The 16,675-nt window shown below is 44.0% G+C and overlaps 2 protein-coding genes across 2 annotated transcripts; both read right to left on the reverse strand.

The window, feature by feature from the left end:
* Window positions 1-11,861: 11,861 nt before the first annotated feature.
* Window positions 11,862-14,572, reverse strand: LOC110447277 (loricrin-like). The gene is made up of 4 exons (XM_021492854.1): window positions 13,506-14,572; window positions 13,052-13,273; window positions 12,386-12,778; window positions 11,862-12,204 (listed from the first exon to the last, which is right to left on the reverse strand). The coding sequence occupies exons 1-4, from the start codon at window positions 14,570-14,572 to the stop codon at window positions 11,862-11,864; spliced, it is 2,025 nt and encodes a 674-aa protein (XP_021348529.1).
* A 300-nt stretch (window positions 14,573-14,872) lies between these two features.
* LOC110447278 (loricrin-like) lies at window positions 14,873-16,435 on the reverse strand. Its single transcript, XM_021492855.1, has one exon. The coding sequence runs from the start codon at window positions 16,433-16,435 to the stop codon at window positions 14,873-14,875; it is 1,563 nt and encodes a 520-aa protein (XP_021348530.1).
* Window positions 16,436-16,675: the final 240 nt, after the last annotated feature.

Here is a 16,675-nt window from a genome sequence, read left to right on the forward strand (position 1 = left end):
ATTTACACAGGTCAGTGGGGTTAGTAATACATTTACACAGGTCAGTGGGGTCAGTAATACATTTATTCAGGTCAGTGTGGTCCGTAATGCATTTACACAGGTCAGTGTGGTCAGTAATACATTTACACAGATCAGTGGGGTCAGTAATACATTAACACAGGGCAGTATGATCAGTAATACATTTACACAGGTCAGTATGGTCAGTAATACATTTACACATGTCAGTGTGGTCAGTAATACATTTACACAGGTCAGTATAGTCAGTAATACATTAACACAGGTCAGTATGGTCAGTAATGCATTTACACAGGTCAGTCTGGTCAGTAATACATTTACACAGATCAGTGGGGTCAGTAATACATTAACACAGGTCAGTATGATCAGTAATACATTTACACAGGTCAGTATGGTCAGGAATACATTTACACATGTCAGTGTGGTCAGTAATACATTAACACAGGTCAGTGTGGTCAGTAATGCATTTACACAGATTAGTGTGGTCAGTAATACGTTTACACAGGTCAGTATAGTCAGTAATACGTTTACACAGGTCAATATAGTCAGTAATGCATTTACACAGGTCAGTGTGGTCAGTAATACATTTACACATGTCAGTATGGTCAGTAATACATTTACACATGTCAGTGTGGTCAGTAATACATTAGCACAGGTCAGTCTGGTCAGTAATACATTAGCACAGGTCAGTCTGGTCAGTAATGCATTTACACAGATCAGTGTGGTCAGTAATACATTAACACAGGTCAGTCTGGTCAGTAATTCGTTTACACAGGTCAGTATAGTCAGTTATGCATTTACACAGGTTAGTGTGGTCAGGACTACATTACACAGGCAAGTGTGGTCAGTAAAGCATTCAAACAGGTCAGTATAGTCAGTAATGCAATTACACAGGTTAGTGTGGGCAGGACTACATTACACAGGTCAGTGTGGTCAGTAATGCATTTACACAGGTCAGTGTGGTCAGGACTACATTACACAGGTAAGTGTGGTCAGTAAAGCATTCACACAGGTCAGTATAGTCAGTAATGCATTTACACAGGTCAGTATGGTCAGTAATGCATTTACACTGGTCAGTATAGTCAGTAATACATTAACACAGGTCAGTCTGGTCAGTAATGCATTTTCACAGGTCAGTCTGGTCAGTAATACATTTACACAGATCAGTGTGGTCAGTAATACGTTTACACAGGTCAGTATAGTTAGTAATACATTTACACAGGTCAGTATGGTCAGGAATACATTTACACAGGTCAGTGTGGTCAGTAATGCATTACACATGTCAGTGTGGTCAGTAATACATCAACACAGGTCAGTCTGGTTTGTAATGCATTTACACAGATTAGTGTGGTCAGTAATACGTCTACACAGGTCAGTATAGTCAGTAATACGTTTACACAGGTCAGTATAGTCAGTAATGCATTTACACAGGTCAGTGTGGTTAGTAATACATTTACACATGTCAGTATGGTCAGTAATACATTTACACATGTCAGTGTGGTCAGTAATACATTAACACAGGTCAGTCTGATCAGTAATGCATTTACACAGATCAGTATGGTCAGTAATACGTTTACACAGGTCAGTATAGTCAGTAATGCATTTACACAGGTTAGTGTGGTCAGGACTACATTACACAGGTCAGTGTGGTCAGTAATACGTTTACACAGGTCAGTATAGTCAGTAATGCATTTACACAGGTCAGTGTGGTCAGGACTACATTACACAGGTCAGTGTGGTCATTAAAGCATTCACACAGGTCAGTGTGGTCAGTAATACGTTTACACAGGTCAGTGTGGTCAGTAATGCATTTACACAGGTCAGTATAGTCAGTAATGCATTTACACAGGTCAGTGTGGTCAGTAATACATTTACACATGTCAGTGTGGTCAGTAATACATTTACATAGGTCAGTATGGTTAGTAATACATTGTACAGGTCAGTATGGTCAGTAATACATATACACAGGTCGGTATAGTCAATTATACATTAACACAGGTCAGTCTGGTCAGTATCACATTTCACTGGTCAGTATGATAGCAAGATATGGTACGACGCGTCCCCATTAGGCCGCAACACCTTGGGCGGATTGATGCCTCGCATTAATGTTGCTGCATGTCTGTCATCGCGGTATACGAATCATTCACTAAGAGCCGCGGCTGTACACTTGCTTGACAGTGGGTATTTCGCAGGTCGGCATATTATGTCAGTTACTGGACACAAAGCAGAAACCAGCTTAAAAACATACACCGGTTATACAGATGCCAATACAAAAAGAAAAATGTCTAAACATATCAGTGATAGTGTTCGCCCAGATAATCATAATAAACCCAGGACGGCTTTAAACTTGACAAGTCATCACGCGTCAACTTTAACCTCTGGTACTGTAGACATTGATCTTGGCAATTGCGAACTGGAATCCATTGATGCAAATGTTTTGACCGATTCTCAATATTACAACATTGTAAATGAGCTGGGCGACTTTGACAGCTTTGATGATGTGATTAGAAATATTGATTGCGATGAGCTACATGTAGATAACAGCAACATTGAAAATGTTCAGTTATATCCTAGATCAACTCCATTTAATTATATGATGTCACAAACAAATAACAACTCAATGCCTTTCCCATTCCCAGTTTTAAACAACTGTAGTAATTGCACCATTAATTTCAACTTCAAGTGATAAACTATTAAATTTGTACAAATCACACTACTGAATTCTGAACTATGTGATGTTGATTGTGCAAATGACATTTATTTGAAAATAAATATCGCATGATTTGAATCTGAAATATGTATGTTATTTGTATTAGAAGTACTCCACTCGGTGATTCCAAAATGGTCCTTACTATCCATGTATTTTTGACATGAGCAATTATTAATATCATTCTTAAATGTCATATAATAACACTATTGTGGACCTCAGTTTCGGTCTATCACTGATTTACGGACCTTGTCTGAACAATATTCACCGAGGCCGAAGGCCGTCGTATAACGGTATCCCATAGACGGCTTTTTTACAATATGAGTTCACGAGACTTCATGATTTTTGTCTCTTTTAACATATCAACAATAGCAATCGGCCGAAGGCCGAGGTGAATATTGTTCTGACCAGGTCCGTAAATCAGGGATAGACCTCACCTGAAGTCCATAATTGTGTATTATACATTAACACAGGTCAGTCTGGTCAGTATTATATTTCACTGGCCAGTATGGCCAGCACGGTATCCCATAGACGGCTTTTTTACAATATGAGTTCACGAGACTTCATGATTTTTGTCTCTTTTAACATATCAACAATAGCAATTGTTTATACACCGTGACTGATAAAGATATTCTCTATAATTACATTAAGAACGTTGTAGTAGGTCATGTAATAAGAAAACAAGCATTTAACAATAGCACATTTAGAATATCCCGATCAACTATAACGATCAAATACAACTGACATATCACTTACAAAAGATTGTTCTCAGTACTTGTTAAGAAAAAAGAAAAATAGAATGAATATTAAAAAGAATCGTAATATACACAATACATATTCAAGCTCGATGAACTGTTTCCATTCAATTTTCTTTACAATCTTACAAAGTACTACGTGAAGTTCATGTAAAGAAACGTGCCTTACAAAACAATATGTATACCAAGTGTCAGCCATTCGTAATCACATGAAAAATCACTCGGATATTTTGTATGAAAGTTGTTTATGATAAAAGGGATTATAATATAAAAATGCAGTTCAATTTGTTATTATTTCAATCATCGCCAGGCGCAAGAGTACAAAAGACTAAGTCTAAGGATTTCCTGATAGAGTAGGCCAAGTCTGAGTGTTACAGATCAAGATGATTGTTCTTCACTCAAGGTGGCATAGTGTCTTTCTTATCACTTCCATCAGGTGTACTTGTTGACGTCGTATAACGATTCCTGATAGTGAGATGTTCCTTATAGTTTATAATATAAATGGAGTAATACTATGTGCTGGCTTTGTAGACAAACTCTCAACTATCACAGTTCCGTAATGTATTTGTATACAGGTAGTCATTGTCTATATGAAAATTTCATGACGGATCCACTTCATTGTTAGTGCACCGATGCCGTTATGAGGGTGGAGCCGTATTTTTCTCCGTTTTAAATGCCAGCATTAACGGTTAAACCCAAACACCTTGGCAGACAATTTGGTCAATTAGATTTGGTATGAAACATGTTATAACTATACACAAGAGCTACACGTCAGTGGGTCTTGCAATACGAAGATAACATGTAACAATAGTACAATCTTGATATCTTTATCAACTCTGGTATCCACATGCAATTGAGGCACATTAACAAAAGATGATGTTATATGCGTGAATGCATATCGATATTTAAACCTCAGGTAGAACAGACGGTGTTTTTGACGACCAGATGTATCCTTACTGATGCAAACTGATTACGCACTGAGTACTGCCTAAACGCAGAAACAAATGAAATCAGAAAACGTTTAGATCGAGCTTTGTATGTAGAGCGGTATTAACACATACTGTTTCCCCCAAAAATTAAACACTCAAACTCTTTATATTAACTTTTATTTAGCAACTGGTATTCCAATTTATATTTATTATTTTGAAAATGATGTTTCAAAGTATCGATCAATTTCCTTCTGTAAGAAGCCCGTAGATTAAACTTGTATTTTGTTATCTTTAATCGCCGAGTAACAATGCGGTTTTATTCAAATAAGATTAACTGTCAATAAAGTTATAGGATTTAAATCATAATAAAGGACTTGATAATCAGCATAAGGGGTATAATTGACCAATAAAGATACACATTATATTTTTTAAGGATCCTTGTCCCACTGCAAGCGAAAGAACTCGAGATTCCACTTATATATATAATTACAGATTTAAAGTAACTTCACCTTAACTTCGTTTATAAAATTATAGTGAATTTGACAAAGTAGCGAATATATATAACAGCAACGAATAAAATCGTAGCGCAACCAATTTCTGTTTTATCATTACGTTACAGTCGGGACACAGCTGGCAATAACATTTTGTATATTTCCAAATGTGCTCATGAAAGTCCAGCTACGTATGAATTTCGTTTCAGAAATTCTTAATCATATACGCAGTCATGCCGGATAACGTCTCCAATGCTTAGTAACAGTATTTGTTGTTGGTACGTGAACCCTTAAAGAAAATGACACCTCATTCTGGATGCGAATGCGTTTGTTCCACGATTCAGATGTAGATAAGGCACGGGTAAGTTACATCAGATAGGCGGGGCTAAGTACTAATTATAGACGATACGGCAAACTAAGAAACACTGTATCATATCGCATAATATGTTAGCGCTTTTATTCCTAAAACTATTTCGATAAATTATGACTTATATATTTAATTTAATACTGTTTTGTATCGCATATATTGTGAGCACACGTATTTTTTTAGATTGAATAATCAGCTAAAATTAGCTTGCGCTAAATAGGTACGTTGACAGTATCAGGAGAGGAGAATTGAAACAGAGTCGGGATTTTACCGTAAATACTGGTCAATTATGTGTATACAACAGAACCGGCCAGTGACCAAAATACGAGATTGAACTATAAAGAATGATTAAATCACCTGGACCTAGACTTTGAGATAAACATTAAGGTGCTTTCATCGCCCTATTCATTGATTACATTTTTACAATTTACTGAAACCAAACATATTCAAAATTTGGAACACTCAGAGGACTCCAACCTTGTACCATAGTATTCCGGAAAAAAATACTGTGTCGCCGTTTTACAACGACAATTCTGCGAATCTTATTGTATTTGTGTTTTCATTGTTTGTTTAATTGTCCCTACAGGTAGGGCGTAATAATTGTACCTACTGCCCCCATTGTATGATCGTAAGAGACGACTAAATTTGGAATATTTTCTTTTCTTTCTTAACAACTTTCTTCGTCCTAATGTCTCCCTCGACACTGCCTCACTGTTGGCCTTTAGTTGAGCGTTCGCCCCTTTGAGGAATGCTTTGGGTTCTCTCCCCTGGCCGAGACATACCAGAGTCTGTGAAAATGGTAGTGTCTACTCCTGCTTAATGATCAGCAATTTATGAGTCGGACGACTGGTACGCCCGTTTTCAGTATAATGTTACCGGGTGGTGTGTCTTGCTGGGTGTCTTCGGCAGTAGGTTTCAGTGAGGTAGCACTATAAAGTCGGCATCAGTTCCGCGCTATCACAAGGAGATAAACACGAACAGATCGCAGCCCCCCAAAACACACACGCATACACACTACACCCATGCATCTTTCACACAGGGGAGGCCGTCCTTAAATGACCATAGCTGCTGATAGGACGTTAAACAATACTAAACTAAACCAAACCAAATGTTTGTTTAATTATTTGTTATTTGCTACACTTTAATAAAAAAAAAATCGTGACTCAAATATCCCCGCGGGTCAGAGTAATAGCGGTGATTATTTGTCTCGTGCGGCACTCGTTTGCTAGTCTGAGCACGAGCGGCGAGTGCCGTCACGTGTCCACGGGAAATGTGAGCACGGGGCTTATAGTATATGGTTATTATTAGTCGCTTATTCGGGACGCGCGGTTCACATCAAACTTTGACTACGAGCATGAATATAGAGGGGGAAGCTATCAACCCCGATATCAACGAGGCTATAGCAGAGAAGGTGAAAGATGCGGTTGCCAATACGCAGAACCAATGCCTTTCCCATTTGGACCGGCTTATATCTAGCAAGCTGGACGCTTTTGAATTGAAAATTTCCAGTAATTCTGAGGCACAGATATCGAAACTACAGCAAAATATCGCGAGTGTGGATTCACATAAATTCAGCAAGAAGAGTTGTGAGGACCAGTATAGGTTCAACACGAAGCTTAAAGCTAAATTCATGGAAGTTAGGCATGCTACGAGGTCAGGTCCAGGCTGGCCGACACGTCGGAGGCAGGATGGAGGTCTGTCGACGAGTATATCGTTAATCCCATTGCGGAGGATTCTGAGGACGAAAAAAGGAAGGACCGGTCCACTAATAAGGCCAACAGGAAGATGAAGGCGGTATCAAAGTCTAAATCATCGAGGGGAGGTCGCAGATTTAATACCCCTTATCAACGATTCGGCGGACCTACGGCTACTATAACTTCTAATACGACGGACAGCAGCAGGTCCGGGCCGGCATGGAGGGCCCAGCGACCGGGTCTATGCTATAGTTGTGGTAAGCCTGGTCACTGGAGGTTGGAGTGTCCCGGGGTGTCCGGAGGGATGGCAGCCACGAACGGCAGTAAGATAAATACATTTTGCCATTTTAAGCATGTTCTCCCTGATGGTACGCCTTTGAGTAATTCAGATGAGTCACGAAAGGGCGACGTAAAGCATTCTGATGTTTTAAATGTTAATTTGTCTAGCATGAAAGGTAAGGCCAGCGAGTCGCCGATGGGTAGGTTGAGGCAGAGAGTGGATTTCTGGCGAGAGAAAGGTACATGCGATGCCGTATTGTCCATTGTGTCGGATGGGTATAAGATCCCGTTTCGGGTAATCCCGACTGGCGTTTATCTGCGCAATAACAAATCTGCACGAAACGATCCAGTTTTTGTTTGGTCTGAGATAGGAAAGCTTCTAGAGCTGGGTTTAGTTTCCGAAGTAATGACACATCCGTGCATCGATGGCAGGTAAGCCACGCCTTGTTTTGGATTGTCGGCATATCAATCCTCATTTGCATAGATTCAAGTTTAAGTACGAGGATGCCAGGACGGCACGTGATCTGTTCACGGAAGGTGAGTTTTTGTTTACATCTGACCTCAAGTCTGCTTACCATCATGTGGAGATTTTTCCTAGTCATCGGACCTTTTTGGGTTCTAGTTGGGAAGATCAAGGTGTAACAAGATATTACATTTTCAACGTGTTGCCTTTCGGCATAGCCACAGCAGGGTACGTATTTACAAAAGTATTACGTGAGGTAGTCAAACACGTGCGCTCAGAAGTCAGAAGGGCACAAGCTGATCATGTATTTGGACGACGGTATCGGTGGTCATGACAATGAAGGCGGGACCAACGAGGCCAGCAGGTATGTACAGCGAGTGTTGGTTGGATACGGGTTTTTGATAGCCGATGACAAGTGTCAATGGCAAGCTTCGCAGTGCGTTACGTGGCTAGGGTACACGTGGTCGATGGCAGAAGGCGTGATTAGGGTTACCGAGGTGCGGTTGGAAAGACTACTCTGGCTATTACGTCATACAATGAGCCGTGTCAATCAGCGAGGTCAGGTATGGTTCACTGCACGATACGTGGCTAGAATCATAGGTAAGATTATATCGATGTAAGGTGTAGTTGGCAGTCTGGCCAGACTACGTAAACGTGAGTTGTACGCATGTGTGATGTTGAGAGCAGGTTAGAATGCTCGGGTGTTACTCACACTTAGTGCTTTGGCTGAAATAAAGCGCTGGTTGTTGAATATGCATGATTTAAATGCCAAGGGTTCCAGGTTGAAGGACACCCGGGTGTGTACAAACTTAGTTTGCACAGACGCGTCTGGCGTTGGGTATGGCGGGTTTGTGACCCAATGCGCATGTTTACATGACGAGGCGTGTGAGTTTGTGAATTACATGCAGGTCATCGAGTCTCGGTGTGACGCATCGGGTACACATGTACCTGTGGCGGTTCCATTGAAGGAACGGGTAGGGTCAGGCGTTGATAGCTTTACCTCCATGGGGGTAGTACGGTGAGTATTCCGAGTGTAGCGGAATCGGGGGGTATGTCGCATGTAATAGGTGCATGGAGTGATGCCGAAAGGTCATTCAGTTCTAGATTGAGAGAACTAGAGGCAGCAAAACGGGTGGTATACAGTGTAGCCGACGAGATGAGTGGTAAGAACATCAAACTGTTGATGGACAATAAAAAGGCATGCTCTATAGTGAATATAGGGAGCAGAAAGGTCGCGCAGCAGGTCATTGCATGCGAGTTGCATTGTTTCTGTTCCGACAATGGGGTAAGTTCGAGTACGCAGTGGATACCTAGGTCAGCTAACGGTACTGCTGATCACCTGAGCAGGTGTATGGATTGTGACGATTGGTGCATTCAATACTGGGTTGTTGTATAGTGTGAGAAAGCAGGGTGTGTGCATGAGGTTGACAGGTTCGCCTCGGGATACAACGCTAAATGTAAGCGTTTTAATTCTAGATGGTGGTGTGAAGGTACGGAGGCAATAGATGCTTTCACAGTATCGTGGGAGGGGGTAAATAATTGGTTAGTGCCGCCTCCAAGGTTAGTGTGCGAGACCATTCAAAAAATAAAGGTGGAAAGATCACACGGCACTTTGATCGTTCCAGAATGGAATCGGCTCCTTTTTGGCCAATTAAATGTAAAACTGGGAATACGTTTGTTAGCTTTGTCAGTGATTATCGTGTACTGGGTAGCCAACACGTTACTTACATGGGTAGAGGAACTAACGGGTGTTTGGGAAGCCGCTATTGGCTTTTAACATGCTAGCACTGTGTGTCGATTTCAGAGTATAATTAATACGGAGAGTTTTCCTTTTCTGTCTTTTCAACAGGCGTAGGATTGGAAAGGACTCTGAAGGAGCTATTAATGCGTCAGGGGTCACGGTGGGGTCATCTTTGTACTGCTGTTCAGAGGGCATGGCAGTTAGGTTGCTGTCCAGCAAGAGCGAAAATACTAACAAAAAATACAGTGGAAGTGTCCGGAGATAGCAGTCGTTTATTACTTCGCATGGTTTTCCTGATTTACCTGCGAGCCCTATTCACGTGGTGCTATATTTGAACCATATGTTGGACATTGGATCGTCATTTCGGTGGTTTCGACCGGAGTCTATGCCATTAGATGGATGCATAATTTACACGGACATTGTGATCCCACCACAAGCACGTTCGTGCAGAACCTTTTGGAGGCTTCTAAGCGTATTGCCAAGAAGCCCGTGTGCAAAAAAAAGCCGGTGACAACTGACAATCTGATAGAATTATTTGACAGTTATGCTAAATCTGTAGATTTATTTGTGGGTAGAGATTTAACTATGATGTTGTTGTGTTTCGCCGGGTTTTTACGCTTTAGTGAACTTGGCAATTTACGGGGGTCGGATGTAAAGTTTTTTTATCAGCATTTCACATTGGGGATTAGAAAAAGTAAGACGGACCAATATCATTACGGCAGTGAGGTGGTAGTTTCCGAGGCGATGTTGGCCTGCACTCGCTTCGCTCGGGTGGGGCCACAGCAGCGGCTAACAGTAACGTTAATGACAGATGTTTCAAGAGGCATTGTCGCTGGAAGAGTGACATGAACAAGGACGGGTACGTTAAAGACTCTTTAGAAAAGAGGCTAGTGGTAACGCAGAAGTTGGGTTTGTAATCATGCGTTTGTGATTTTTATTGCGGTTTGTTTTGTCGGGAGAGAGGCTATGAGAGTCAGATATTGTAGAAGCAACAGTAGCTCTAAGTGTCCCTGCTGGATCTTTCTTTGTAATTTTCTAGTACGTCCTCACGGCGAGCTAGCGGCAAATTGAATATTTGAGTTGTGTCGGGTTTTCAAGTAGCGGAGTGAAGCGAGACTCAAATATCCCCGCAGTTCAGAGTAATAGCGGGGATTATTTGTCTCGTGCGGCACTCGTTTGCTAGTTGGAGCACGAGCGGCGAGTGCTGTCACGTGTCCACGGGACAGGTGAGCACGGGGCCTATAGTATAGGGTCATTTCTAGTCGCTTATTCGGGACGCGCGGATCACATCAAACTTTGGAAGGGGATGTTAGCACAGGGTATATTTATAGTTGTTTGCAGTCCAATGTATAGGTTTATAGGTCGCATGTAGTAAATGCGGGGAGTTTGTGGGTTTTTATTATTTTAGGTGTTTTTCATGCTTGTCTTTGTTGTTTATAAATATTTTGTTTGGAAATAACGTACAGAGTATGACATTGGTTTCCGGGTGTCACCATTGAGAGATATCCTGCAGGGAAATAATAATTGTCCCGCCTCTGGACGCAGATTTCCGGGGGTTATCTCCGGTTTTTTCTGAGCGAGCGGTTTGATCTCGATGAAGGGGAATCTCTGAGACATGTACGTTTTTCAATAGGGGTTCTGTATTTTTCGCAGAGTACTGAAAAGTTTGTGATGTTTATTTTCTGAATGTCCATTGCCTGGTATATATGAATATGATGTCTTATTGTTTAATGTATGATTAAACGCCCACCGCCTACGTCCTCACGGCGAGCTAGCGGCAAATTGAATATTTGAGTTGTGTCGGTTTTTCAAGTAGCGGAGTGAAGCGAGATGTTCATATATTGTTAATTGAAGAATACAAAAATTATGACTTTACGTAAATAGCCTATCATTTGTGTGGTAACTGTATGGAAAATAAAGTACTCCTTCTGTTTAGGTCAACGATCAACACTAAGTGATGTCTGGTTTAGGCTCATTCATAGCTTACAGTGTCCCAGGTTCGAGTCACGTCACGGCACTGTGTTGTATCGTTGAACAAGATACTTAACTCCGCTTGTTTTAAGCTGTAAAAAAAATACGTGGTTGGGCAGTGCCGGAATTTTTGAATGCTAGCTGTGAACGACTTAATCGCAGCACCCGGCCGTACGCTCCCTAATGGGATCCAGAAAGATTTTGGCTGATTGCAAAGGCCCTATAACAACGGATTATAATGTGTGTACAGCTTTGAAACTGCCTACGACCTATCTTGTGATAAAGCGGTATACAAGAACCTCGAATTATTATTATTTATTATCTAACGTTTCTTAAGTTTACTTCTAGCATTTTTTTTTATAATCATATTATGGACTATTCACTACCGTCACTACCACCACATATGGTTACGTTACCACTGAGTCCGCCACTACCACCACCACAGATGGTTACGTTAACACTGACTCCGCCACTACCACCACACAGAGTGTTACGTTACCACTGACTCCGCCACTACCACCACAGATGGTTACGTTAACACAGACTCCGCCACTACCACCACAGATGGTTACGTTACCATTGACTCCGCCACTACCACCACCACAGATGGTTACGTTACCACTGACTCCGTCACTACCCCCACAGTTGGTTACGTTACCACTGACTCCGCCACTACCACCACAGATGGTTACGTTACCACTGACTCCGCCACTACCACCAAAGATGGTAACGTTACCATTGACTCCGTCACTACCACCATCACAGTTGGTTACGTTAACAATGACTCCGCCACTACCACCACAGATGGTTACGTTAACACTGACTCCGCCACTACCACCACACAGAGTGTTACGTTACCACTGACTCCGCCACTACCACCAAAGATGGTAACGTGACCATTGACTCCGTCACTACCACCATCACAGTTGGTTACGTTACCAATGCCTCCGCCACTACCACCACAGATGGTTACGTTAACCCTGCCTCCGCCACTACCACCCCACAGAGTGTTACGTTACCACTGACTCCGCCACTACCACCACCACAGATGGTTACGTTACCACTGACTCCGTCACTACCACCACCACAGTTGGTTACGCTACCACTGACTTCGCAACTACCACAACCACATATGGTTACGTTACCACTGACTCCGACCCCACCACCACCACAGTTGGTTACGCTAACACTGTCTCCGTCACTACCCCCACCACAGTTGGTTACGTTACCACTGACTCCGTCACTACCACCACAGATGGTTACGTTCCCACTTAGTCCATCACTACCGCCACCACAATTGGTTACGCTACCAAGGAGTCCGCCATTACCCCCACCACCGTTGGTTACATTACCACTGAGGCCGACCCTACCACCACCACAGATGGTTACGTTACCACTGAGTACGTCACTACCGCCACCACAGTTGGTTACGTTACCAAGGAGTCCGCCATTACCAGCATCACACAGATGGTTACGTTACCACTGAGTCCGTCACTACCACCACCACAGTTGGTTACGTTAACACTGACTCCGCCACTACCCCCACACAGAGTGTTACGTTACCACTGACTCCGCCACTACCACCAAAGATGGTTACGTTACCATTGCCTCCGTCACTACCACCATCACAGTTGGTTACGTTAACACTGCCTCCGCCACTACCACCACACAGAGTGTTACGTTACCACTGACTCCGCCACTACCACCACAAATGGTTACGTTACCACTGACTCCGCCACTACCACCACCACAGATGGTTAAGTTACCACTGACTCCGTCACTACCACCACAGTTGGTTACGTTACCACTGACTCCGCCACTACCACCACCACAGTTGGTTACGCTACCCCTGACTTCGCAACTACCACAACCACATATGGTTACTTTACCACTGACTCCGACCCCACCACCACCACAGTTGGTTACGCTAACACTGTCTCCGCCACCACCACCACCACAGTTGGTTACGTTACCACTGACTCCGTCACTACCACCACCACAGTGGGTTACGTTACCGCTGTCTCCGTCACTACCACCACCACAGTTGGTTACGTTACCCTGACTCCGTCACTACCACCACCACAGTTGGTTACGTTACCCTGACTCCGTCACTACCACCACCACAGTTGGTTACGCTACCAAGGAGTCCGCCATTACCAGCACAACAGATGGTTACGTTACCACTGACTCCGCCACTACCACCAAAGATGGTTACGTTACCATTGACTCCGTCACTACCACCATCACAGTTGGTTACGTTAACACTGACTCCGCCACTACCACCACAGATGGTTATGTTAACACTGACTCCGCCACTGCCACCACAGATGGTTACGTTAGCACTGACTCCGCCACTACCACCAAAGATTGTTACGTTACCATTGACTCCGCCACTACCACCATCACAGTTGGTTATGTTAACACTGACTCCGCCACTACCACAACCACATATGGTAACGTTACCACTGACTCCGACCCTACCACCACCACATATGGTTACGTTCCCACTGAGTCCGACACTACCACCACCACATATGGTTACGTTACCCCTGACTCCGTCACTACCACCACCACAGTTGGTTACGCTACCACTGACTCCGCAACTACCACAACCACATATGGTTACGTTACCACTGACTCCGACCCTACCACCACCACAGTTGGTTACGCTAACACTGTCTCCGTCACTACCCCCACCACAGTTGGTTACGTTCCCACTGACTCCGCCACTACCGCCAACACACACGTTTACGTTACCACTGAGTCCGACCCTACCACCACCACAGCTGGTTACGTTACCGCTGACTCCGCCACTACCACCATCACAGATGGTTAGGTTACCACTGACTCCGCCACAACCACCACCACTAACGTTACCATTGACTCCGTCACTACCACCACCATAGTTGGTTACGCTACCAAGGAGTCCGCCATTACCAGCACAACAGATGGTTACGTTACCACTGACTCCGCCACTACCACCATCACAGATGGTTAGGTTATCACTGAGTCCGCCACAACCACCACCACAGATGGTTACGTTACCACTGACTCCGCCACTACCACCAACACACACGTTTACGTTACCACTGAGTCCGACACTACCACCACCACAGTTGGTTACGCTACCAAGGAGTCCGCCATTCCCAGCGTCACACATATGGTTACGTTACCACTGAGTCCGTCACTACCGCCACCACAGTTGGTTACGCTACCAAGGAGTCCGCCATTCCCAGCGTCACACATATGGTTACGTTACCACTGAGTCCGTCACTACCACCACCACAGATGGTTACGATGGTTACGTTACCACTGACTCCGTCACTACCACCACAGATGGTTACGTTACCACTGAGTCCGCCATTACCACCACAGACAGTTACGTTACCACTGGGTCCGCCACTACCACCACCACAGATGGTTACGTTACCACTGAGTCCGACACTACCACCACAGTTGGTTACGCTACCAAGGAGTCCGCCATTCCCAGCGTCACACATATGGTTACGTTACCACTGAGTCCGTCACTACCACCACATATGGTTACGTTACCACTGACTCCGTTACTACCGCCACAGATGGTTACGTTATCAATGAGTCCGTCACTATCACCACCACAGATGGTTACGATGGTTACGTTACCACTGACTCCGTCACTACCACCACCACAGTTGGTTACGTTACCACTGACTCCGCCACTACCACCAACACACACGTTTACGTTACCACTGAGTCCGACACTACCACCACAGTTGGTTACGCTACCAAGGAGTCCGCCATTACCAGCACAACAGATGGTTACGTTACCACTGACTCCGCCACTACCACCATCACAGATGGTTAGGTTATCACTGAGTCCGCCACAACCACCACCACAGATGGTTACGTTAACACTGACTCCGCCACTACCACCACAGATGGTTACGTTAACACTGCCTCCGCCACTACCACCACAGATGGTTACGTTAACACTGCCTCCGCCACTACCACCACAGATGGTTACGTTACCACTGACTCCGTCACTACCACCACCACAGTTGGTTACGTTACCACTGACTCCGTCACTACCACCACCACAGTTGGTTACGCTACCACTGACTCCGCAACTACCACAACCACATATGGTAACGTTACCACTGACTCCGACCCTACCACCACCACAGTTGGTTACGCTAACACTGTCTCCGTCACTACCACCACCACAGTTGGTTACGTTACCGCTGACTCCGTCACTACCACCACCACAGTTGGTTACGTTACCGCTGACTCCGTCACTACCACCACCACAGTTGGTTACGCTACCACTGACTCCGCAACTACCACAACCACATATGGTTACGTTACCACTGACTCCGACCCTACCACCACCACAGTTGGTTACGCTAACACTGTCTCCGTCACTACCACCACCACAGTTGGTTACGTTACCACTGACTCCGCCACTACCACCACAGATGGTTACGTTAACACTGCCTCCGCCACTACCACCACAGATGGTTACGTTACCACTGACTCCGCCCCTACCACCATCACAGATGGTTAGGTTATCACTGAGTCCGCCACAACCACCACCACAGATGGTTACGTTACCACTGAGTCCGTCACTACCACCACATATGGTTACGTTACCACTGAGTCCGACACTACCACCACCGCAGATGGTTACGTTACCACTGAGTCCGTCATTACCACCACCGACAGTTACGTTACCACTGGGTCCGACACTACCACCATCACAGATGGTTACATTACCCCTGAGGCCGACCCTACCACCACCACAGATGGTTACGTTACCACTGAGTCCGTCACTACCACCACATATGGTTACGTTACCACTGAGTCCGACACTACCACCACCACAGATGGTTACGCTACCAAGGAGTCCGCCATTACCACCACCACAGATGGTTACATTACCACTGAGTCCGCCACTACCGCCACCACAGATGGTTACGTTACCACTGAGTCCGACCCTTCCACCACCACAGATGGTTACGTTACAACTACCCTCACTGTCACTCATGTCATCATCACCACCAGCGTATTGACAGTAATTATTTCAGGTGATAATACACATGTATACCTGATTTTTTCCGTATGATACATATTATCTTGTACATGTGTATTCAAAGCTCTAATTCAATAGTTGAATTATTTACTAGAAATGTAGAAAAATCAAGCTTGGTGCTAATTTTATAGAAAATGAAGCCTGATTACCTTATACAAAAAATAGAATCATCAACTTTTTCATTTTTTTTTAGTT

This window comes from Mizuhopecten yessoensis, unplaced genomic scaffold (assembly GCF_002113885.1).
Source record: "Mizuhopecten yessoensis strain PY_sf001 unplaced genomic scaffold, ASM211388v2 scaffold3271, whole genome shotgun sequence".
In the NCBI taxonomy this organism is placed as follows: Eukaryota; Metazoa; Mollusca; class Bivalvia; order Pectinida; family Pectinidae; genus Mizuhopecten; species Mizuhopecten yessoensis.